The 25791-nt window shown below is 38.1% G+C and overlaps 1 protein-coding gene across 1 annotated transcript in view; it reads left to right on the plus strand.

The window, feature by feature from the left end:
- Positions 1 to 25791, plus strand: part of rft1 (RFT1 homolog) — a 51034-nt gene that overhangs the window by 8205 nt on the left and 17038 nt on the right. The window contains exons 2-6 of the mRNA XM_039771839.1: positions 8739 to 8824; positions 21272 to 21388; positions 21746 to 21935; positions 22277 to 22378; positions 24356 to 24490. Coding sequence (XP_039627773.1) covers positions 8739 to 8824; positions 21272 to 21388; positions 21746 to 21935; positions 22277 to 22378; positions 24356 to 24490 — 630 coding nt within the window. The remainder of the gene's footprint in view (positions 1 to 8738; positions 8825 to 21271; positions 21389 to 21745; positions 21936 to 22276; positions 22379 to 24355; positions 24491 to 25791) is intronic.

A 25791-nucleotide genomic window follows, 5' to 3' on the forward strand; every position in this document is an offset into this window, starting at 1 on the left:
TCCTCCGCAACCCATGATGCTTTACAAGGCCAGTGTAACATTACACAACTGTAACAGCCAATGTTGGGTCAGACAGCCCCTGATTATACAATGCTGATCCCCTGCTAAACCGGTATGTCTGCTCTTACTTGAAACACATGATGTCATCATTTCTACATGGGGAGAACACACGAGATGTGACATTGTGGTCGGAATAATCTGTGAGTGAATGCAGCTCACTTGTAATGTTTTCACGGATATGTCAGATGTAACAGTGTATGCAAATAAAAGAATAAACCGTCAGTTTTCTTTGTTTGTATGTATCTGCCTTTAAATCATACGTGCGTGATTGTGTATGTAATTCAGAGCATGCACCTCCATTTCAATATAGCTATACTCCAATCATATTCTCTTCTCCTAAAAGGTGCATCATTTACATTCAAGTGCCACATTGAATGAGTTGTTCCTTTTTCACAAACAAAGTCCAGCATTTATCCTGTCATTTGCATTCATTGTCAGGTCTGCCGTGTCTGTGAAAACATTGTGAGTGTGCCACCTACCGGTGCAATGCTCTTCACTCGTGGCTTGATCACTCTAACCACTGTGTGCCAGTTTGCATGTTCTCCCTTCCCCACATCAAATTCATGCTGGCTGTGTACTTTGTATTCCAAGGCTTGTGAACAACAAATGAGTTTATAGCAGTTTTTTACCTCACCGAAATAACTGGAGTGCCAACAGTTTACAGATTAGTATGTATGCAGTGAAACAATGTGAGTGATTGTAAGTGTGAAATATTTTCATTGATATTTTCATTTCATTTTTTTCATAGTTGTTTGATAAAGACAGACTGAAATTAAAATCTGGCAACAAATGTACAATAACAGCAATGTTCAATAATGACAATAAAAGCAGCAGGATAGGATTTATCAAGGTTAAATAATATGCAAATGCAGTCAAGTGTGAACCAAAGGAGAGAGGCAGCAATTCACAGCTGGCTCTCTACTTTGGTTTGCACTTGACTACATTTGCATAATCAATGATGTTGTGCTGGTAGTAGGGGTTGTTTCATATTTAAAAAAAAAATAATTTTTTAAATAAAATTTCACAGTTGCAACATGATGGGCATTTGAATTGAAGCAATTTAGGAAAAAATCAAAGAAAGACATCAGCATGACATGCACACTGATGAAATATTTAAAGATTTAAAAACACAACATCAATTGGTATTGACTGTGTTGCTTCCAGTGTTTCATTGTGTTATCTCTTGATAAAGGGACACCATAGTGCACAGTTTAAGAACCACTGGTGTACAGAGCTGTCATAATGCAGAGGGGTGGTGTTACATGAGACAAGCATCTCAGACGGGTTAAGCCAGTTGCATTTTGTAATCGGTCATCTATAAAGGTTATCATTACTGTGAAATATGAGACTTGTGAGTAATCGCAGTTGATCCAGCATTTCTCTGATTTGATTGTGTGAAAGCATGTTTCCTTTGTAACTGAGCTGTCTCTAGAGAGCAAAATCACAACCTGATATGTGACATCAACATATTTGAGACAAACTGAATTCAGTGGGATAGGCTCATCACTATTGAGAACACAATAATTAACTCTACTAGTTAGCAGTCAGCTCATGGAGTATAAAATTAAGGAAAACACGTTAATTATATTGTGTAGTTAATTAAAAAAATGCAATAATGTATATATATTCCCAATTATCTATACATCCACTGCTTCTCTAAACCCACAGCTGTTATCTGTCTTCTTCACTGTCAAATTCAAGGAAAACTATAAGTTTGAAGTATAAGCAGTCATCTTTTCTTATTTATTAATGAAGAAACCATTAAGCTTCAGTATATGATATAATATTGAACCTTGCCCCTTGCAATATATTTCAATGACACAGCATACTTAATAAAATTGTAGCTGGATTATTACAGGGTATTTCTGGATTCAGTGACTTTTCCTCATACTCAAATAGTGTCAGTTTCTTGCTTGTTTTTTACATAGAATTAAACAAATGTTCAGCTCAGACATTTGTTTCAAATTCAAAGCAGGACTTCTTTCCCCATCTATTGGTAGAAAGACGTAGTGTTTTTAGGTAGTGGATGGGGAAATTCCCAGGTATTCATATGCAGCATGCTATAGAACTTGCTGCAGGCAATTTAGGAAAGAGAGCAAGTTATTAATATTTTTTTTTGTTTTTTATTCCACAATGCGTTGGTTATTTTATGGATTTCAAGGGTCGGCAATGACACATTAATTTATAATTTCACTGTATTTCATGTAATATCAGAAAATGTTTCGTAGAAGGCAGAACTGGTAGAATTTAAAGGAAGAATCTTAAGACCGTACAAGTACTCTCACAACTTTATATCCTTAAGAACAGAAACAACATTTTTACAAGAGACCCACTTTAAAAGTTGGGATTAATTTTTGCTGAAAAGAAACAGAGTTGGTCAGATTTTAGATTCTAACCATGATAAGAAAACCAGAGTCACGACAATTTTCATTCACAAAACAATTCCATTTTTTGGTGACAGGTGTAATGTCTGATACCAAAGGGTGATACATCATGGTAGTAAGGAACTGGTGTAAATCTAAATTAGTTTTTTGCTAATTTATACTTATCAGATATAGATGATGGAGATTTTATGCTTAAGTTACTTGCTTTGGCTCCCAGTATTGGCACCGTAAAATACTGGAACAATACAAACAGGAAGGGTTGTGGTGTCTGGGATCACCACATTTAATATCAGATAGGCTATATAAAAAGAAATCAAAAGGAAAACAATAAATTCCATTTTCTACTGACTTAAGGATCTGTTGCTCCTGTAGGCCGATGTGGTTTTGCTAGAGGTGGATCCAAAATTGAACAGCGACTTACGGGCATTTCATCTCTTATGTCAGTGATGTCACTGTTCTTCAGATTTCTTCTCCATTCTAGGACTGGAAGAGGATGAGAGGTTAATACATGTGTCTCACCCTAACCTGTCCCCTGGTTTGATACTTGCAGAGAACCTTCAACACAGTTCCATAGCGCACATGTGTGACAGCACTCATAACCTTAACTTACTACATTTGTTAAATCTGGCAAGCACAGAACTGTTGTAATCTCTGCCTATGCTCCTATTCTTTTGGGGCTCAAATCATTATACCCCACAAACCCACCTCACAACTGGTAACTTAATCCATTAATGCTAACTGATCGGTACTTAAAAAATACATCTTCATACAAATTGATATTTTCTTAGACACCAAGGTTTAAAAGGGATTTCGGCAGGAAAACTCTGGGAAAGAGTGAAGGCAGATTTAAGAGAACAGATTGTATCATAAATGACATTTACAATAAACTACAGATTTGAAAAGCATCAGAATTGATTACATTGTTTTCTGTAACAAATCAGGAAAATGACAGATTGCCAAATGAGGAATTCTATAGGAAAAGGTGGGTGCTACAATTGAAATGTAATATTTTGACTACAAAAGAAAAAATAAATATTCAGCTTTAAACAATGTCATCAATACTATGACTAAGAAGAAAAGGTTAATAAGATTTTACCATAAATAAATAAACAGTCTAATTATAGAAATCAACAATACAATGGGAAATGGAGTAAAGTAGAGAGCTCAAAGAAATAATTGACACATTTAAGGAGTACTAAATTTCCTGGTATCCTTCAGAGTGTGAAGAAAGTGAGGTTAAAGCCAATATAATACCAATACTACAGATTAGTACCCTCTATGTGGAAAAGCTTCATAAACCCCCCAAGGACCTACGAAATTCAAATTTGCATAAAATCTCATTGCAAAGTGAGAAAGCTGCAGGCACAGATTGCTGTCCTATAAAATTTTATAAAACGTTTTTACCTCAGCGGCGTTATTGTTAGCAGCGAAGCCCCTGTCTTTTGCACCTGTATATTGCAATCACAATATTTTGGCCTTCTATAAGTAATGCAATATTCAACCTATGGAAGTCATTGGGGATTGTGGCACTTATAGATCTCTATACTAGTAATGCATTTGCACCTTTAGAACGAATGTAATCAAAAATGGAATGTTCCACTTCTTCTATGTAACTTTTACAAAGTTTGTACAAAGCAACCACAAACGTCCCTCCTCTTTCACCTCCAGTATATCTATACCTTAAATGATATTAGCTAGCTTGGATGAAGACACAGCATCTTCAGAGTATATAAAAAAAAGTCATGAAGCAATGGGGAAGAGATCTTTCAATTAAAATTTCAGAAAAGGAATGAAATTCTAGTTATGCAGTCATATGAAAAAGTTTGGGAACCCCTCTCAGCCTGCATAATAGATAACAATGGTATGTCTTTCATTTCCTAGGAACATCTGAGTACTGGGGTGTTTTCCGAACAAAGGATTTTAGTGAAGCCGTATTTAGTTGTATGAAATTAAATCAAATGTGAAAAACTGGCTGTGCAAAATGTGGGTCCCCTTGTAATTTTGCTGATTTGAATGCATGTAACTGCTCAGTACTGATTACTTGCTCACCAAATTGATTGGATTAGCTCATTAAGCCTTGAACTTCGTAGACAGGTGTGTCCAATCATGAGAAAAGGTATTTAAGGTGGTCAATTGCAAGTTGTGCTTCCCTTTGACTCTCCTCTGAAGAGTGACAGACAGCATGGGATCCTCAAAGCAACTCTCAAAAGATCTGAAAACAAAGATTGTTCAGTCTCCTGGTTTAGGGGAAGGCTACAAAAAGCTCTCTCAGAGGTTTAAACTGTCAGTTTCAACTGTAAGTAATGGAATCAGGAAATGGAAGGCCACAGGCACAGTTGATGTTAATCCCAGCAGGTCTGGCAGGCCAAGAAAAATACAATGAGCGGCATATGTGCAGGATTGTGAGAATGTTTACAGACAACCCACAGATCACCTCCAAAGACCTACAAGAACACTTGCTGCAGATGGTGGATCTGTACATCATTCTACAATTCAGTGCAATTTGCACAAAGAACATCTGTATGGCAGGGTGATGAGAAAGAAGCCCCTTTCTGCACTCACACCGCAAACAGAGTCGCTTGTTGTATTGAAATGCTCATTTAGACAAGCCAGATTCATTTTGGAACAAAGTGCTTTGGACTGATGAGACAAAAATTGAGTTATTTGGTCATAACAAAAAGTGCTTTGCATGGCAGAAGAAGAACACCGCATTCCAAGAAAAACACCTGCTACCTACTGTCAAATTTGATGGAGGTTCCATCATTCTGTGGGGCTGTGTGGCCAGTTCAGGGACTGGGGCCCTTGTTAAAGTCAAGGGTCGGATGAATTCAACTCAGTATCAACAAAATCTTCAGGATAATGTTCAAGCATCAGTCACAAAGTTGAAGTTACGCAGGGGTTGGATATTCCAGCAAGACAATGACTCAAAATACAGTTGGAAATCTACAAAGGTATTAATACAGAGGGAGAAGGACAATGTTCTGGAATGACCGTCACAGTCACCTGACTTGAATATCATCAAAAATCTATGGGATGATTTGAAGCAGGCTGTCCATGCTCGGCAGCCATCAAATTGAACTGAACTGGAGAGATTTTGTATGGAAGAATGGTCAGAAATGCCTCCATCCAGAATCCAGACACTCCTCAAAGGCTATAGGAGGACAGCGTCTAGAGGCTGCTATATTTGCAAAAGGAGGCTCAACTAAGTATTGATGTAATGTCTCTGTTGGGGTGTCCAAATGTATGCACCTGTCTAGTTTTGTTATGATGCATATTGCATATTTTCTGTTAATCCAATAAACTTAAAGTCACTGCTGAAATACTAGTGTTTCCATAAGGCATGTCATATATTTAAAGGAAGTTGCTGCTTTGAAAGGTCAGCCAGTGATAAACAAAAATCCAAAGAATTAAGAGGGGTTCCCAAACCTTTTCATATGACTGTAGGTGTGCAAAACTATAATTAAAATAAAAAGGGTTAATCATTCACATATATCTCACGTAAAACTGTCTAAAATATACAGGATTCAGCCTGTGTGAAGTGTTATCAAATGTCCATATTGCTGTTTCACATATTTTGTGAATACCCTACACTTAAACCATGTGGGGCAAAAATGTCTGTATATTTTTTATTTTAAAACCACACTTAATACCTTAACAGCAGTATTTGGAGTAATGCCTGGTGGGATACACTTGTGTTAGAAAAAGCATTAATAATGTTCTATGCCATACTGCTTGCATTAAGACTTATTTTACTTGGTTGGAAGTATTCTAATCTATTTTACATAACTCAGTCGTTTTTCATAAAATCTCTTTATGGGGCTATTTTGAGAAAGTTTTTTTCAGAACTTGTCAAGAATTCATTATGGTAGTTCTGGTTAGCATGTATGACAAACAGAAGGACGACTGGAGTCTCAAACAAAAGTTGGGGTGCCAACTATGCCACCCAGTTTAATGCAGTTGTCCAAAAAACTGAACATAAGTAATTGCTCTGTTCTGCAACAGAAATCAGGCTTGATGTCTTAGCCAGTTAGGCTCAGTGGAAAAAGTGGCTCATCTGAGTGGGTCAGTCACGGGAATTGGACATGCAGAGGCTTCTACCTGAGGTGAGACACCCATTTCTGGGAGCATCTCAGCTTTACACTGTCCCATTCCACATAGGTGGGACCTCTGGGATGCTGAGTGCGGAGTCCAGTTGCCTTTAAGAGGCAATTTATCTGTCCTGAAAGGACAAAAAGAGATGATATGGTTAGTGACTGTGCCTTCTCTTGTCCTGGAGTGGTATTACAGACCTTGATAGAGTCAGGATGGTGATCATCAGATGCCCATGTGTGACGCATGCTGCGGCTCTCTTGTTGTGTAACTGTCTCACTACTATGGAGCTGGAGTGCTGAGTGTCACGGATTATCTTCACAACATATTATTATGCTTTTTATACTGTATCATTTTCATTTGATTGGGTTGTATTTTGATTTTATACATTTTTCCTTTAAATAAACAAATAATCTTGCTGTGTCAGTGCTAACACTTCTGTTAATTACACAATGTATGTACATATATAATAAACCATATATATACAGTGGGTACGGAAAGTATTCAGACCCCCTTCAATTTTTCACTCTTTGTTATATTGCAGCCGTTTGCTAAAATCTTTTAAATTAATTTTTCCCTCATTAATGTACACACAGCACCCCATATTGACAGACAAAAAAAAGAATTTTTGAAATTGTTGCAGATTTATTAATAAAGAAAAACTGAAATATCACGTGGTCCTAAGTATTCAGACCCTTTGCTCAGTATTTAGTAGAAGCACCCTTTTGAGCTAATACAGCCATGAGTCTTCTTGGGAAAGATGCAACAAGTTTTTCACACCTGGATTTGGGGATCCTCTGCCATTCCTCCTTGCAGATCCTCTCCAGTTCTGTCAGGTTGGATGGTAAACGTTGGTGGACAGCCATTTTTAGGTCTCTCCAGAGATGCTCAATTGGGTTTAAGTCAGGGCTCTGGCTGGGCCATTCAAGAACAGTCACAGAGTTGTTGTGAAGCCACTCCTTCGTTATTTTAGCTGTGTGCTTTGGGTCATTGTCTTGTTGGAAGGTAAACCTTCGGCTCAGTCTGAGGTCCTTGGCACTCTGGAGAAGGTTTTTGTCCAGGATATCCCTGTACTTGGCCGCATTCATCTTTCCCTCGATTGCAACCAGTCATCCTGTCCCTGCAGCTGAAAAACACCCCCACAGCATGATGCTGCCACCGCCATGCTTCACTGTGGGGACTTTTCTAAAATTCCTTTCTATCTGCAATAAAATATTTTGAAGCCATTATGTTGTATGCTGTCTGTCTGTTGGTTAGCAGTTTTTAAACTAGAAATGGTTACAAAATGCTGCCACGAGACCAATCAAAAGTAAAAACAAAACATACCAAGATATCAGGTAGAAATGCACTTGTGGTTGGATTGTAATTGGATTATTCAAACTGCATTCAGAGGAGGCCAGAAAAGTAATGGAAGTATAACATGCAAATCTGTTTCATATTTTTTGCACATCTGTGACAACAGATCATGTTCTAGATATAATACGGACACTGAAGACTAAATTAAATCACAATTCAGACACAAGACACATATTAATGCTAGGCTTAAAGGCCAAATGTCCTGCTAGCTTGACTGAAGTGGTTTCTTTTTCTGTTTGAGAATGTTTTTAACTTCCTGCCATGAACCTACAGTTCTCCGAAGTCAAGCTCTTTAAGTGACAGTGTAATCTGTGAAAGCAGACTTCTGAGTCATACCAGTAAAAAAGTTTCACATTTGTGGGAGTTGGTCTGGTAGTTTCTGTGTAAATGTGGAGAACAAAAGGGCATATGTAACAAGACAAACCTGAAGACCCATCACTTGCACTCAATAACTGATATTTTTTTCTGCCTTTCTGTGACATTTTATTGTCAGTGCTATTCTGAGTCGCATAACGTTTTGCTTGATTTTCTTTAGATTAGATTAAATTAGATTATACTTTTTGTCCCCAATTCATTTTGCTTTTATATAGCAGTTTGAATATGTGAGCATTATCACAAATTAGTCGCTCATTATTTCAAAATATTAATATTGGTTTTGATAGAAGCAATTTTCAATAGAGAAAAATGTACTTATTTATTTTATTGATACAAAATAATTCTTCATGTAGTGTAGTTCAACATTAAAATGAAAACCAGACAACTCTGAAGTTATTTTAAAATGCTTCTCCTGGTAGTATTGTTATAAGACATATGTCATTATGATTTTGTTTTTTTTTTGTCTCCAACTAGGTATTGTTCAGAGTGCTCACATTTGTCCTCAATGCCTTTACTCTCCGCTTTGTATCCAAGGAAATCATTGGAGTGGTAAATGTCAGGTAAAATGTGCCTTGTTGTGTGTTGGAACTATTCTGTTGGTTTTCATTTTTAACCCTTTATATTGTAGTAGTATTTTCTTGCCATTCTTTATTTATTTTCTCCTTTTCCAGTTGTTTAAGGCTTGCTGTGAATACAGTGGTGTGAAAAACTATTTGCCCCCTTCCTGATTTCTTATTCTTTTGCATGTTTGTCACACAAAATGTTTCTGATCATCAAACACATTTAACTATTAGTCAAATATAACACAAGTAAACACAAAATGCAGTTTTTAAATGGTGTTTTTTATTATTTAGGGAGAAAAAAAATCCAAACCTACATGGCCCTGTGTGAAAAGTAATTGCCCCCTTGTTAAAAATAACCTAACTGTGGTGTATCACACCTGAGTTCAATTTCCGTAGCCACCCCAGGCCCGATTACTGCCACACCTGTTTCAATCAAGAAATCACTTAAATAGGAGCTGCCTGACACAGAGAAGTAGACCAAAAGCACCTCAAAAGCTAGACATCATGCCAAGATCCAAAGAAATTCAGGAACAAATGAGAACAGAAGTAATTGAGATCTATCAGTCTGGTAAAGGTTATAAAGCCATTTCTAAAGCTTTGGGACTCCAGCGAACCACAGTGAGAGCTATTATCCACAAATGGCAAAAACATGGAACAGTGGTGAACCTTCCCAGGAGTGGCCGGCCGACCAAAATTACCCCAAGAGCACAGAGACGACTCATCCGAGAGGTCACAAAGACCCCAGGACAACGTCTAAAGAACTGCAGGCCTCACTTGCCTCAATTAAGGTCAGTGTTCATGACTCCACCATAAGAAAGAGACTGGGCAAAAACGGCCTGCATGGCAGATTTCCAAGACGCAAACTACTGTTAAGCAAAAAGAACATTAGGGCTCGGGAACATCTCAATGATTGCCAAGACTTTTGGGAAAATACCTTGTGGACTGATGAGACAAAAGTTGAACTTTTTGGAAGGCAAATGTCCCGTTGCATCTGGCGTAAAAGGAACACAGCATTTCAGAAAAAGAACATCATACCAACAGTAAAATATGGTGGTGGTAGTGTGATGGTCTGGGGTTGTTTTGCTGCTTCAGGACCTGGAAGACTTGCTGTGATAGATGGAACCATGAATTCTACTGTCTACCAAAAAATCCTGAAGGAGAATGTCCGGCCATCTGTTCGTCAACTCAAGCTGAAGCGATCTTGGGTGCTGCAACAGGACAATGACCCAAAACACACCAGCAAATCCACCTCTGAATGGATGAAGAAAAACAAAATGAAGACTTTGGAGTGGCCTAGTCAAAGTCCTGACCTGAATCCAATTGAGATGCTATGGCATGACCATAAAAAGGCGGTTCATGCTAGAAAACCCTCAAATAAAGCTGAATTACAACAATTCTGCAAAGATGAGTGGGCCAAAATTCCTCCAGAGCGCTGTAAAAGACTCATTGCAAGTTATCGCAAACGCTTGATTGCTGTTATTGCTGCTAAGGGTGGCCCAACCAGTTATTAGGTTCAGGGGGCAATTACTTTTTCACACAGGGCCATGTAGGTTTGGATTTTTTTTTCTCCCTAAATAATAAAAACCATCATTTAAAAACTGCATTTTGTGTTTACTTGTGTTATATTTGACTAATGGTTAAATGTGTTTGATGATCAGAAACATTTTGTGTGACAAACATGCAAAAGAATAAGAAATCAGGAAGGGGGCAAATAGTTTTTCACACCACTGTAGCATGGCTGTTGAGTTTGATTTTGTAGTTAAATATACAGTATATCTAGCACTTATTGATAAAAAAGTAAAGGACAAACTAGACAAAGTATAACATTACAAATTATGTAGGATATGTAGTAGTATTGTTACTTGTACACAGGATAGTAAGTGTTCCTTGCATGTCACCGCTTTCTGGCGCCATGGAATGAAGTATAACCCAGAGCAACCATTCATTCATTAGCTGTGATTCTGGGTCATGAACTGCAGCTGAAAATGACCAATCTTTCTCATGCCATACTGTATTAAAACTTTCAAACACTGCATGTGAATAGTAGCCTACACGTTTACTACAGTACGAGAAAGAAGATTGTGAGCGATCATAAGTGTAATTGTATTTAATATTTTTTATTATTATTATTATTATTATTATTACCACACTTATTTTAACTTCACCTTTGTTCTCTGGTACAAATCTTGTAATCGATATTTAACCCACTTCTTATTGTCCAAATGACTTGAAATATTGCACACTTACTCACTTCTGATGACAATACATGAATCAATAATCAGTTTCACTAATTAATCCATATTAATTAAGAAATTACATTTTTATATGAAGAATAGTTCAGGATTTCACCAATAGATGGCTCTAGTAACAGATAGAAATATTAAAGGAAGTGTTAAAATAATGATTACAAATTTATACTAAAACAAACCCTATATATATATATATATATATATATATATACACACACTTTTAAAGCTACACTTATATTAAGTTAAAAAGTGTACTAAAAAATTAAGTATCTCATACATCACTCGTAAAATAAAAGCATGGGCAATCAACATTCAAAAAACACTTATTAAAATCTTTTCAAAAGCACCCATGCTTTTATTTTAGTGTGTATTGTGTATGAGAGACTTATTTTTTACTTTTTAGTTCACTTTTTAACTTAATATAAGTGTGGTTTTTAAAAAGTATTCTTTATATATATATTAGTATATTATTTAATGTTTCAGTTAATGTCTTATTTATAAAGTACTAGAAACTTCTAAGTCAGCTCTCAGTTGAGCTCATGTAGTTTCATTTCAGAATTTAAAGCATTAATATCTATGTTAAAATTTCAATTTGTAAAATTACTTCTTTGTGAATATACACTGCAAAATGGAGAAGAAATTAAAATTTTATTAAACTTATAATCAAGCTTTAATTTCACAATTATAAATTTTAAATACTTAGTCACACTAACAAAAGCTAACAACACCAATTACAGCAAAAAATGATGATGTGGAATAAACATATACAATGACAAATATAAGTAAAAAAAAATTACAATGGGAAAATGGTAATAATTTCAGTTTAATATTATGACTCTTAAAGAAGCAATAGAATATATGATTTAACTGCATTCCTGTCTGTTGTTACAAGCCATGGCAGAGCATAAACCCTGAAGATATATAACTGCAGAAGCAAAAGCAGGATAATAAGCAGAATATAGCTTGGAAAATGTAGGAGACTTGAGAGTCGGGGGAGTTTGTCATAACTCCGTAGATGACAAGTAAGCAAGAAACTGGTCTTTACTTTGAGAAAATAAAATGAAGAATCTGTGCTAAAATGTATTATTTCCAGTTTACTTTTGTGGTCACAACTATGCCTCATAAATGTGGAAGGCATGTTTTCTTAAATCAAAAACTCTGCTACTTCTAAGTTAACATATTTGGTAAGTTTAAAGGTATTTTTTCACTCTGGAAACCTAGTTCTTTTATAAACCACAAGAGCAAGCTAGTTATGTTTTAACATTTCTAAAATGTGTTTCTCTTTAGGATGTGATTTATTGTGGCATATTTATATTTACAATGACTAGCTGTGCGTCTAAGATGTTTGCAGTGCATCATCTATTGGAATGTATTTTGTAATGCATGCAGTAATAAAATGCATTCCCTTTATCATTCCGGTAGATGGCACATCACAAACATTTGTAGTAATAAAATCACAAATATTTGTGATGTGCCATCTATTGAAGTGACAGGAACATAACAACTGGATTGACCCATAAATACACAAACACCCTTTTATTAACACTACTGTAGAATGCCTGAAGCCTACGAAAAAACTCGTAATCCCGGCCCACCTTAACTCCCTTCGCACCTCTCCATCAGCGTCTTTTGTTTTGTAAACGTGTCAAGCAGCAAGCAGCCTGCTGTCCCATTCTCCTGCCGTGACAGAGCTCATCTCGGGCAAAAAGTTCTCCCAGCTCAAGTCAAGGCTCCTTATCTGCATGTGAGGTTCCTGGAGTTGTATAGGGTAAATAATACAGTATACAGGCGTCCCCCAGGTTACGTACGAGATAGGGACTGTAGGTTTGTACTTAAGTTTAATTTGTATGTAAGTCGGAAGAGGTACATTATTTTAATAAATGCTATTGTTGGCCAACTGTAACCAAGTGCTTTGCCAATGAATGATGGAGGTTTACCTCTCTCTGACCTTTTTATTATTTCTACTTTATTTTCAATGGTGATGGTTTTTCTCTTCTTTACTGTATCACCAGCACTTGCATCAGATTTGTGTTTCAGAGACATTCTTGAAGGGTGAAGACAAAAGGTTAAGATGAGGTCTTCTGCACAGCACTGTACACGCTATCACAGCAGGAAGGCACTCGTCGTTAACACGTCTGATGTACTGACAAGAGACGACTTCATGCTATGTGCGTAACAGTACAAGCAGGCTTGATATTGAATATGAATGGGGGTGGCGAGGGGCGGTTCACCACCCGCCCACCACACAGTCACCTCCACTACAGTATGCTGCCTGCAGCATCCGCCCACTGAGAAAGAACACAGTGCGGCCAAAGGCAGGTAGTGAATTGCCCACCACCGCCCCCATACAACAGGCAGCCAACCAAGGCACACTACAATGCTACCCCTCCCCCGCCCCGTTCACCCTCAATGGCCTCCCTACCACCACAACCTGGTCAACGCTTGCTGCATTACCAGCCGCCCACAAAGAACGAACTGGGAAGCCGTGTGTGGTCAGTGGGCAGTGAAATGCCCCCCTCCACTCCATCCAGCCTTCGTCCAGTCAGGAGCAGTAGCTGCGGCGGCAGCGAACCGCCCCATCAAGGGACACTACACTGCGCGAGCAGCGAAATCACCCATACCCCCTAAGCCTTCGTCCAGCCACACTGCTTGCAGTGTCCCCAGGCCGAAGATGACGGAGCGGCAGTTACTGAGGCGCATGCATCGCAGCTGCAGCCCCATTCGTAAGTTATTGGTTGGTTGTCCGTAACTTGGGGAAAACCTGTATAGTTATTTGGAATGTATGCATTTCATGTGTGTTCCATGTCTACAATGATCTGGGTAAGTGGGCTGGGATTACGAGTTTTTTTTCGTAGGCTTCAGGGATTCAAGTGTCAAGATACATTGTGAAGAAATAATTTTGACTTGAAAAATGTCAAACTTCCCTTTTAGCTGGTGAGATGAAGTTGTCCTCTCAATGACTGGCACTTTATCCAGGATAGGTTTCTGCCTTGCACCTATATAATATTTTAGAGACTGAATTAAAAAAGTTATCTTTTTTCCTGGGTATCATTTACTGTATAGTAGTATTGATTAACATAAGGGTTCCTGCCGCAAAAACCGGTGCTGGCAGTACTGGGTGCAAGGCATGAAACAGCTGGACAGGACACCATTGCATCTCATAGCCCAATTACACACACACCCACACCCACACAGGGGCCACTTTACAGTCACCAATAAACCAACCCTGCATGTATTTGGACATGTGGCAGGAAAGACAGAGTACAGTATAGAGAATGTGCAGACTCTGTATGGGTTATGACTAGAAGTAAAGTTCTAAGCCAGAACATTGGAGTACAAAAATCCAAGGAGTAGAAATGCTAACCTCATAGAAAAGTTCATTCTTTTTATGAGTCTTCAAAAGAAAAGTGTAGATTTTGGTGTGTTTGTGGAAGTAGAGGTACCCACTGATACATATGCAGTGCCGAACTCGCACATCCAGATTTTTTCCTTTGACTGCTTTCTTCCAAATTGAGAAAATAGATTTGCATAACTGGTGAAATTTAAATTTATATTTGCATCATTTAACACATTGGGATTATTAATTAATTTGTCCTTCTGCACAACTTCAAGTGATGCTATGTCTTTCTTGTAGCGTGGTGACCAGAACTGCAAACAATACTCCAGGTGTGGTCTGACTAGTGCATTGTGTGTCACCATACTACTTAGAAGATGAAACAGCATCAGTTGTAAATATAGTCTGTATATTATATATCCTAGAAACCAGCATTGTCACATTTATATCATTATGCCAAGTATATTCAAATATACATTTTAGCTGGAATATTCAAAATTGAAGTAAAATGTTAAAAACAATTACAGAGGTATTCAGAAGGAACAGAGAAAACATGTTTGTGTTTTGAGCTTGCTTGAGCATGAAAGGCTAAATAATTTATGCAGCATAATAGCTGCCAATAGCACAAGACAGATTGCCTATTCTGCTTAACAGCAATGACTAATTTGACACATTGTTGAGTGGACAGAATAATGTGGGTCTGAAAGAGTAATTATCACATCACATCACTTCCAAAGTACTGTGTGGAAGCATTTTGGCTTCTGGGCTTTGAATAGAAAAATGAAAACAAAATCCAAGGTCACGTGCAAATTGTGCCAAAGTGAATTTGCCTTTTATATTATGAGAAGCAATTTAATATTATATTTTAAAAATTACCACTACCTTAGTATGTGTAGTCAAAAGAGAGGACTGAATAACATGATGGCTAAGAATAATATTCACCTTCGTCCTATACACTTTCTTTACTGATACCCACAGAGATTCTACAGTATCTCCATGAAGCTTGAACTGTATCTTTCATTTTGAAGGAAATGCAGTTTTTTGGTATTGTAGAAAAGAATGGGATTAGTTTACTAGCTGCTGTGCTTCATCACCTTAAAAAAACTTGAAAACTTTGAAAGTGCTTGTGAAAATATCAAAACGCTTTGTTAATCGATGACTCAACACTAGTTTTCTTTAGTGACAAATGCTTGTGATTCTGTCAATGAAAATTAGAGGCTGGCACAAAATGGCCATATCCATAAAACCAAATGCACAACAGATGCACATGGCAGCAAAATGCCATTGGTCATAAAAGACTTTATGACCAATATCTTCCGAACCCCACCTTATTGATTCACACTCCCCCTTGCACCCCCCACCCTATATATTTGCTATATATTGCCCTTTGGTTCATGTATGTCTAATAGATAGATAGATAGATACTTAATTGTTTACCTCTGATGACAACACCTAGTAGGTTGTTGATAGCTCAGGAATAAACTATTTTAAGATATGTGATTCATTTTCTCCCTTTGTGGATTGCTAGCTACAAATATGTAAACCGTTTCACAGACCTTCGCTCACTTCCATATACAGTGGGATGCAAAAGTTTGGGCAACCTTGTTAATAGCCATTATTTTCCTGTATAAATTGTTGATTGTTACGATAAAAAATGTCAGTTAAATATATCATATAGGAGACACACACAGTGATATTTGAGAAGTGAAATGAAGTTTATTGGATTTACAGAAAGTGTGCAATAATTGTTCAAACAAAATCAGGCAGGTGCATAAATTTGGGCACCGTTGTCATTTTATTGATTCCAAAACTTTTAGAACTAATTATTGGAACTCAAATTGGCTTGGTAAGCTCAGTGACCCCTGACCTACATACACAGGTGAATCCTATAATGAGAAAGAGTATTTAAAGGGGTCAATTGTAAGTTTCCCTCCTCCTTTAATTTTCTCTGAAGAGTAGCAACATGGGGGTCACAAAACAACTCTCAAATGACCTGAAGACAAAGATTGTTCACCATCATGGTTTAGGGGAAGGATACAGAAAGCTGTCCCAGAGATTTAAGCTGTCTGTTTCCACAGTTAGGAACATATTGAAGAAATAGAAGACCACAGGCTCAGTTCAAGTTAAGGCTCGAAGTGGCAGACCAAGAAAGATTTCAGATAGACAGAAGCGATGAATGGTGAGAACAGTCAGAGTCAACCCACAGACCAGCACCAAAGACCTACAACATCATCTTGCAGCAGATGGAGTTACTGTGCATCGTTCAACCATTCGGCGCACTTTACACAAGGAGATGCTGTATGCGAGAGTGATGCAGAGGAAGCACAAACAGAGCCGCTTGAGGTATGCTCAAGCACATTTGGACAAGCCAGCTTCATTTTGGAATAAGGTGCTGTGGACTGATGAAACTAAAATTGAGTTATTTGGGCATAACAAGGGCGTTATGCATGGAGGAAAAAGAACACAGCATTCCAAGAAAAACACCTGCTACCTACAGTAAAATATTTTGGTGGTTCCATCATGCTGTGGGGCTGTGTGGCCAGTGCAGGGACTGGGAATCTTGTCAAAGTTGAGGGACGCATGGATTCCACTCAGTATCAGCAGATTCTGGAGACCAATGTCCAGGAATCAGTGACAAAGCTGAAGCTGCGCCGGGCTGGATCTTTCAACAAGACAACGACCAAACACTGCTCAAAATCCACTAAGGCATTCATGCAGAGGAACAAGTACAACGTTCTGGAATGGCCATCTCAGTCTTCAGACCTGAATATAATTGAAAATCTGTGGTGTGAGTTAAAGAGAGCTGTCCATGCTCGGAAGCCATCAAACCTGAATGAACTAGAGATGTTTTGTAAAGAGGAATGGTCCAAAATACCTTCAACCACAATCCAGACTCTCATTGGAACCTACAGGAAGCGTTTAGAGGCTGTAATTTCTGCAAAAGGCGGATCTACTAAATATTGATTTCATTTCTTTTTTGTGGTGCCCAAATTTATGCACCTGCCTGATTTTGTTTGAACAATTATTGCACACTTTCTGTAAATCCAATAAACTTCATTTCACTTCTCAAATATCACTGTGTGTGTTCCTATATGATATATTTAAACTGACATTTTTATCGTAACAACCAACGATTTATACAGGAAAATAATGACTATTAACAAGATTGCCCAAACTTTTGCATCCCACTGTATGTATATATGTGTATATATATATATATATATATATATATATATATATATATATATATATATATACACATACATACGTATACATATGTATACGTGATTAACACTGCCATACCACTATATATACCCTCACCCATCACATCACAATCTTCTCTGTCTCCCCCTTTCTTACACGTCTCTGCTTGTCAGACATCAGAATTTGATTGATACATCAGGTTATGTGAGAGGGTGGTGGTGCTGTGGAGAATGTTTATTAAATTCTTTCACCACACAAACTAAACTTCACTGTGAGCATTGTTTAAAAGATCAGCTACTATCAGCAATAAATAGTGCATTAATAGAGGATGATATATCGCTTGCTCTGGAATTTGCTCTTAGGTGAACTAGACTAATTTTATTACACAATGATATAGGGACCCCTAGTTTTAGAAACACTGATTCAGATAGATAATGTTACAATGCTAAATATTTTGATTAAAACAATGAGCTATATAGTAGATATTGCTGTCGATGGTAGACTTCATAGGTGTAAAACCAGACATAAAAAAACTGGCAGTGAGGGTTCTTATCAAGCGCAAATGCAAATATCAGCAGTTTCTTTGCAGCCTTTGTCGATTTTCATAAAGCGTTGGTCAATGTGCCCTGTGGGACATCCTGACACTTTGCAGGATCCCCCCTGAAGTTGCTGGATATCATGGCCGGCCATTATGCTGGTACTGTGAGTGTTGTGCAGAGTGGAGGCAGAACTTCTGCATCTTTCACAGTTGATTCTGTGGTTCATCAGGGGTGTGTTCTTGCTTCTACTCTGTTGAATGCTTGCATAGTCTGGCTGTTGGGCAGGGTCGTGGGGTCCAGTGACTGTGGGGCATCTGTTGGTGAAGAAAGATTCACTGATCTTAACTTTGCCGACAATGCTGTGATCTTTGCCTTGTCAATGGAAGCTCTGATTGGTGCTCTCGAGAGACTGAGCGATACTTTGTGAGTATCTGTGCTTGTGAGTGTCCTGGTGAAAATCCAAAATCCAGGCCTTTAATGACCTCTTAGGCACAGCCATCAGCAGTGTGTCTGTATGAGGAGAGAGTGTCAACCTTGTCAAAAGGTTTTCGTACCTCGGCAACAACCTTCATGTCTCTGGTGACTTTTCCTGTTTAGTCAGTAGATGGATTAGGAGAGCATGGGGGATCATGAGATCACTAGAAAGGGGTGTGTGGCACTCTCGATATCTTTGCAAGAGGATAGAGGAGGCCCAAGACTTTAGAATCCTGGTGCTTCCTGTTTTGTTATATAGTTGCGAAAAACGGATGCTTTCCAGTGACCTGAGACAAAGACTGGACTCCTTCAATACTGTGTCTCTTTGGAGAATCCTTGGGTACCGCAGCTTTGACTTTGTGTCAAATGAGTGGTTGTTTATGGAGTCCCAAATGAGGCACATTACCTGCATTGTGAGGGAGTGTCAGTTATGGCACTACTGCCATGTGATGTGATTCTCCAAGGGTGATCCAGGAGTGGCTGGAGCAGGCCAAGGGAACGCACATGTAACACCTGACTGCAGCAGATGGTTGGTCATTTCTAGAGGGTGTTTTGTCATGCGTTGAGGGCAGCAAGAAGCTGTACCAGTGCATTCTCCCCAATCTGACCTGACCTGACCTGATATAGATATTCACGTGGAACTTTTATGTTGAAGTAGGATGTGAATGTCATCTTCACCTAGTCAGTGTATTTGCTGCAATATTTATAAAGAAAACTCCAATACGTTCAACAATTTTAATTTTTTATTTTGCCTAATTTTAGACAGTTATGGATCCGTAATAAATAAAAATTATTCAGATTTTTTTATTGGTAGTGCTGAGACACCCACGTGGATGATGCAGATGAAGCACTTTTAAAGTTGACAGCACATAGATTTTCATACAATCAAGCTTAAAGTTTAAGAAATTCTGAAAACAGAATTTGTGAAAACAGTTTGCATGCATTGAACTCAAAGGCAAGTGGTACAATACATCCCTTTGTAACGATAGACTACAATACAATACAATACATTTTATTTTTGTATAGCCCAAAATCACACAGGAAGTGCCGCAATCGGCTTTAACAGGCCATGCCTCTTGACAGCCCCCCAACCTTGACTCTCTAAGAAGACAAGTAAAAACTCCCAAAAAAAACCTTGTAGGGAAAAATGGAAGAAACCTTGGGAAAGGCAGTTCGAAAAGAGACCCGAAAGAACTGATCTCACAGCTCTGAGCTATTTGAACTTATTTCCTTTTAAACAATTATCACCAAAGTTTGCTTTACATTGACTAAATTTTATTTACAGACATTGGAAGTATAAATAAAAATTAGATGTAACGATTTGAAAGAAATAAAGACCCTTAGTCCAGTGTCTGCAATAAGAAATTCCCCCTTCTTTATTTTTGGATCCTCTGCATATCGTTGACATTGATTATTGGCTAGTTAGTTAGTTGACATGTGTCATGCACACAGCTGAAGTATTGTCAAACCTTCATAACAATCCTAACAATAGATTAATTAAACCACTGTTTGTTATTTATTTTGCTTATTTCAAAAAAAGCATACAGTTTATCAGTATAAATATGTTCTTGCCTCCTCACAACCTGACACCAAATGCACCCACCTCTTTGTGGATCTTTGTTTGTCTTAATGATGGCAAGTTATTCAGAGCCAAAATCAGTCAGTGTCCTCAAACCATTTTACTCTCCCCACCATATTTACCATGAATGGAGTGCCGTCATATGTTGTTTTTACCAGATATAGCAGGAGCCATGACTTTCAGAATTTGATTTATCTGTCTATACAATATTCTTTAATACAGTACAATTCTTTTCCTTTTATCTTTTTTTTTCCATCACTCCTCCCTGTTGAGCTTTGTCTTTCCTTCACACACAACTACAACTACCTGGGAAAAATGGAGCAACTCCCCTTAATACTGGACACAGTTATAATTTCAGTGCTAACACACAGCACCCAGGAAGCACTTCTGGGTCAAGCAGAACCTTATTAAAATGAGGAATCCTCCCTCCTGTAGTTGTCCCCAGCGCCTACCAAACAATCCAGCAGGGCTACCCACCCGGGCTACAATTTCAATGTAGCCCTTAAGGTGTGTAGAAGGGAAATCCACTGGAGGGATGCTGCTGCCTATTGTGCTGGGGAACACAAAATCCTGTTTGGCAGTTGTGCTCCTATCTATCTAATCTATCTAATCTATCTAATCTATCTAATCTATCTATCTATCTATCTATCTATCTATCTATCTATCTATCTATCTATCTACGGTTTTTATCGCTTAGCACACTTAACAATAGATCCAGCATTCATCACTAAGATGCCCAGCATTATGTAAACACACATCAGTAATAAAAGATGCCACCAAATCTAAAAGGAAGTAAACTTGTTTCACTGAACTCTAATTGTAAAATGAAGTTAGATGAGTATTTCAACAATGATTGATGTTCATTGCCAGATGTTGGCAAAGACGTCCAGATAGCAGCCATCACAAAGCTGAATGAGTGTTTGTTGAAATGACTGCACTAAGGCTTACTGTTTTCTTATGTTCTCAGTTTAGTTAGAGTGTGAAAAGGTTTTTGCAGCGTATTTTCAGTGTTGTGCTTTTTGCTTTGGACTTTATCTCTGTTAATATTCATTGTCTATATTCCAGATTGACACTACTGTATTCCACAGTATTGTTTCTGGCCAGGGAAGCCTTCCGAAGAGCATGTCTCAGTGGAGGTGCAGAGCAGAACTGGACGCAGATCATTAATCTTTTGTGGATGACGTAAGTTCTATATTTGGTGAAACAAAAAATTTTAAAGTAGCTGAATTTGAATTTAATACAGAATGTATTTGGCTTCTATTTCAATTATTTTAACATTATGTGACATTCAGTTTTAAAATATAACCAATAAGTAGATGCTTCTACAGATTGAGACACCTTATGTTCAGGTGTATTAAGTCTATGTCTGGTACTTGTCATTTTTTTTTCTGTAAATCATTGTTCGCCTTGGCCTTCTTTTCATATTACAGTGTACTGGTATGTCACAGTATTGTCTTAGAACAAGTAAATTTAGAACTTAAAGGACTTACTTGAGTATGATGTTTCCCATGTACATTAACCAAACAATTCTATCTGCAGTGTACCCCTTGGTACTGTATGGGCTTTGCTACTTGGATGGGTGTGGTTGAGGCTTCTTGAGACCCCTGATCCTTTGAGCATTCCTCACTATGAATTTGGAGTTTTGGTGTTCGGACTGTCGGCAGTGGTGGAGCTCCTGTCTGAACCATTGTGGATCCTGGCTCAAGCACACATGTTTGTTAAACTTAAGGTGAGAGTTGGAGTGTGTTCTTCATCATACACACTGCACTCCAAGTACTACCACATTTATATATTTGGTTAGTTAGCTTAAACATTCTCATTCATACAGAGCTGCACATGGTAGAGATGCAGACCATTTGGGCATGTAGACAATAGAATGAACAAGGAATACTATGAGCTGCAGACAACTCATGCAAATCTGGTTAAGTTTATACTTTATCAGGCATCTAAGAGAAGCCATTTTGTGATTCTGGGGTGTCTTAGCAAAATGTTTAAGACCATTGGACTGTTGAAATTCTCAGTTTAGGCCAAAGATGATGTTACAAATCGGGTATCTTATTTTCTTTACAGGTGGTTGTGGAAAGTTTCTCAATTATTATGAAATGCCTTTTCACTGTTACTATGGTCATATTTGCGCCTCACTGGGGTATCTACCTTTTCTCTCTTGCTCAGGTAAGTGTGTTCTGAAAAAGAGTGGTTGTTGTTTGACTCCTACACCCAGTTGAGATTTATAGTAGGAAAGATGACCTGCTACAATATGCTACATATCAGTCGGAGTGTTAACTGTTTGAATTGTACATCTACGTTAAATTGAAGAGTAATGTTAAAAATTCTAAATTTAAACAACATTGAATAACGAATGCCCCAATTCAAGGGCATTTTACATCAAAGCCTACACCAGGGACATCCAGAGGTGGGTAGTAACGAGTTACATTTACTCCGTTATATTTACTTGAGTAACTTTTTAAAAAAATTGTACTCCTAAGAGTAGTTTTACTGCACCATACTTTTACTTTTACTTGAGTACATTTGTGAAGAAGAAATGCTACTGTTACTCCGCTACATTGGACAACACTTGAATGTTACATTTTTCCCATTAGATATGCTATATTTTTGCCAGAGAGAAGCCGCCAGTGGATCTACTGCATGACTCTTTCACAATCAGACAATGCAATAATAATCACAAGATTCCATTTCACAAATCAGACGTAGCCATGCAGTCACATGACCATAAACAAACTGTCGCAGCATAGACCCTTCCTGACTGCTGTGTCTGTGTATAGGAGAGTGGCAGATCCCGCTACAATAAATAACCGCACTGTTCCTGTTTCAAGCTGAATAAAGATGGTGTTGCTAAAATACTGAGACCCAGCTTCGTGTTTTGGGGTTCAAGATGGAGACTCGCATGTTACAGCACACACACATGGTCACAATACTGTAGTAAACAGTATACACTTGTATGGATGTTGACTATATGAGCAAGGCACGCCGACTGAGCCCGAGAATGGGAGACAATTACCCACAATCCCGCAGTGAGAGAGAGAAGAACCATCAGCTCAGTTGTGATCACGTGACGCTCGGTAGACAAAGCGTACACGGACTACTCGTATTGCAAGACTTAAAGGACTTGCAAATTTATTAAACATTTTAGCTCATCTTGCAAAACGCTCACAAACCAAGTTACTCGCTATCCAAGGTTCCACTGTACATGAAAAATGAGAGCCAACTCCTACTGAAGCTTAACCATCACTTCACTGAATGAAGAACAAGTATGTTTTAACCAAACATGCACATTCACAGACAGTCAAGTTATAGTGAAACTTCTTGTATGTGCACAAGCTGTCTTGTTCTAATGTTATTTTCTATCAGCTGTGCTATTTGGAGGGCAAGTGGATATGCAGTATTATACTGTCAGTGTACAGTCAGTATATCTCGTCACTGTAAGTAGTTTGCGCTGTTCAAACATACGTGTTACCTACTGTAGGTTTTGGCTTCAAAAGCTTTGTTGTTGAAAACAGATTTGGAACTTTGTGTTATTTGTTCATTTTGTAAAGATGTAATTTAGTTTTTACTCATTTTTTTTATTATTTAGCAGGATTTGCACATTATTTTATATTTTTGTCTGTCTTATTACAACATTTCTAAAAAAATAAATCATTTATTATGATCAAACAGTTACTCAGTACTTGAGTAGTCTTTGCACCAAATACTTTTTACTCTTACTTGAGTAATTTTTTGGATGACTACTTTTTACTTCTGCTTGAGTAATATTATTTTGAAGTAACGCTACTCTTACTTGAGTACAATTTTTGGCTACTCTACCCACCTCTGGGGACATCAGCTAGAAGCCAGGAATCAGCCTTGAAGTTGGTGCCATTCCTGGTCCACATGCAGAATGCAGAACATGGGGTCACTTTCATTTTTAAAGTTATCAGATAACACTATTTTGCTGCAGACAACTTTAATCATGGCAAAAATATAACATTCATTAGGATAGTGAGTATATGACTTTCTGAATAAAATGTAACTTCTGGACACAATACTTTTATATCAAGAGTTTGTGAAGTGAGTTCCCTTGTGGTTTTCTACAGCTTTGCCTGTCGTGATATGCCTATTTCATCACTCTGATATTCTCTTTAAACTCCACAGCTCCTCTACACCAGTGTCTTGCTAATCTGCTATTTCCTGTACTTTATCAAGTTCCTGGGTACCCAGGAGGCTGAGAAGAAATCTTTCCCAGTGTTGTGTGTACGAGATTTGTTCCCTAAGAGAATTGCACACCAGGTAACTTTTCATTAACACTGACCATTGGGGCCCCTTCACACACTTCCTGCAACTTGAATAATATATGACACCAATTTAGCTGCAGTTTCACATCCTCCAACATTCACTGACTCAGACTTAAATAAATAAAATTTCAGTTTATTACAAGTTGAATGATAAAGGAACATAATAACAATTTGAGCAAGAGGAAAGTGGAGCGCACAATAGGCAGTGAAGCCCTGACACAAAGCAATAGTAGTTGTTGGTGGCGGCCTAAAAATGGCTTGTATATTATCCCCACATTAACTGTTGTAATTTCTGGGGAATAACCACTGTCAAAAACCTATAAAATGTACAGGGTGAGCCAAAAAGAAGTACCACATTTCAAACATTTATTCTACAAAAACGCTACAAGATAAAATACATTTCATTATGACACAAGAAAGGGTCTACAAAATAGATTTTTTTCACTGTGTTTTAAAAATGATGTCTTCAAGGTGGTGGCCATCATTAGTGATACACTCTTCATGAAGATTTCTGAAGGCTTGTATGACTTGTTCGGCCATTTCAAGGGGAATAGCAGTGATTTTGTGGTGAATAGCGTCCTTGAGGACTTAAAGGTTTTGAGGCCGGTGTGTGTATACCTTCGACTTGAGCTAGCCCACAAGATGAAATCGCACGGATCGAGATCAAGCAAACGTGAAGGCCACCCAACATCTCCGCGCAGGGAGATCAGCTTCCCCGGAAACATCTCCAGGAAAAACTTGCATGGATCTTCATGCTGTATGAGCTGTTGCTCTATCCTGTTGAAACCAGGCATCCACTACATCCATTTCTTCCAGTTGGGGCCACAAAAAGTTTTCTTAGCATTTCAATGTAACATTCTGAAGTGATGGTTACCATTGCTCCCCCCTCCTCAAAAACATAAGGGCCTACAATGCCAAATTCTGCAACAGCACACCAAGCTTTAACACGCTCACTGTGCAGGGGTCTCTGATAAAGTTCACGAGGGTTGGTTTCAGCCCAGTAGCAAAAGTTTTGCTTATTTACGCAACCATTCAAATGGAAATGTACCTTGTTGCTGTACATGACGATGACATCTTGATGAACAGTTTGCAGAATGTCTGCGCACAACTCTGTACGGCTCTCTCAGTCAGTTCCTGGACTACCATTATTTTGTTTGGATGTAAATTAAGGTCCTCATGCAAAATCCTCCTCAAAGACGTGTTGGAAATGCCTAAGGCAGAAGCAGGTTCGCGCGCTGAATGTCTAGGAGACAGCAAAATTGTTGCCCTTACAGTTTGGATGTTTTCAGAAATTCA

This window comes from Polypterus senegalus, chromosome 12 (genome assembly GCF_016835505.1).
Source record: "Polypterus senegalus isolate Bchr_013 chromosome 12, ASM1683550v1, whole genome shotgun sequence".
Taxonomy (NCBI): Eukaryota; Metazoa; Chordata; class Cladistia; order Polypteriformes; family Polypteridae; genus Polypterus; species Polypterus senegalus.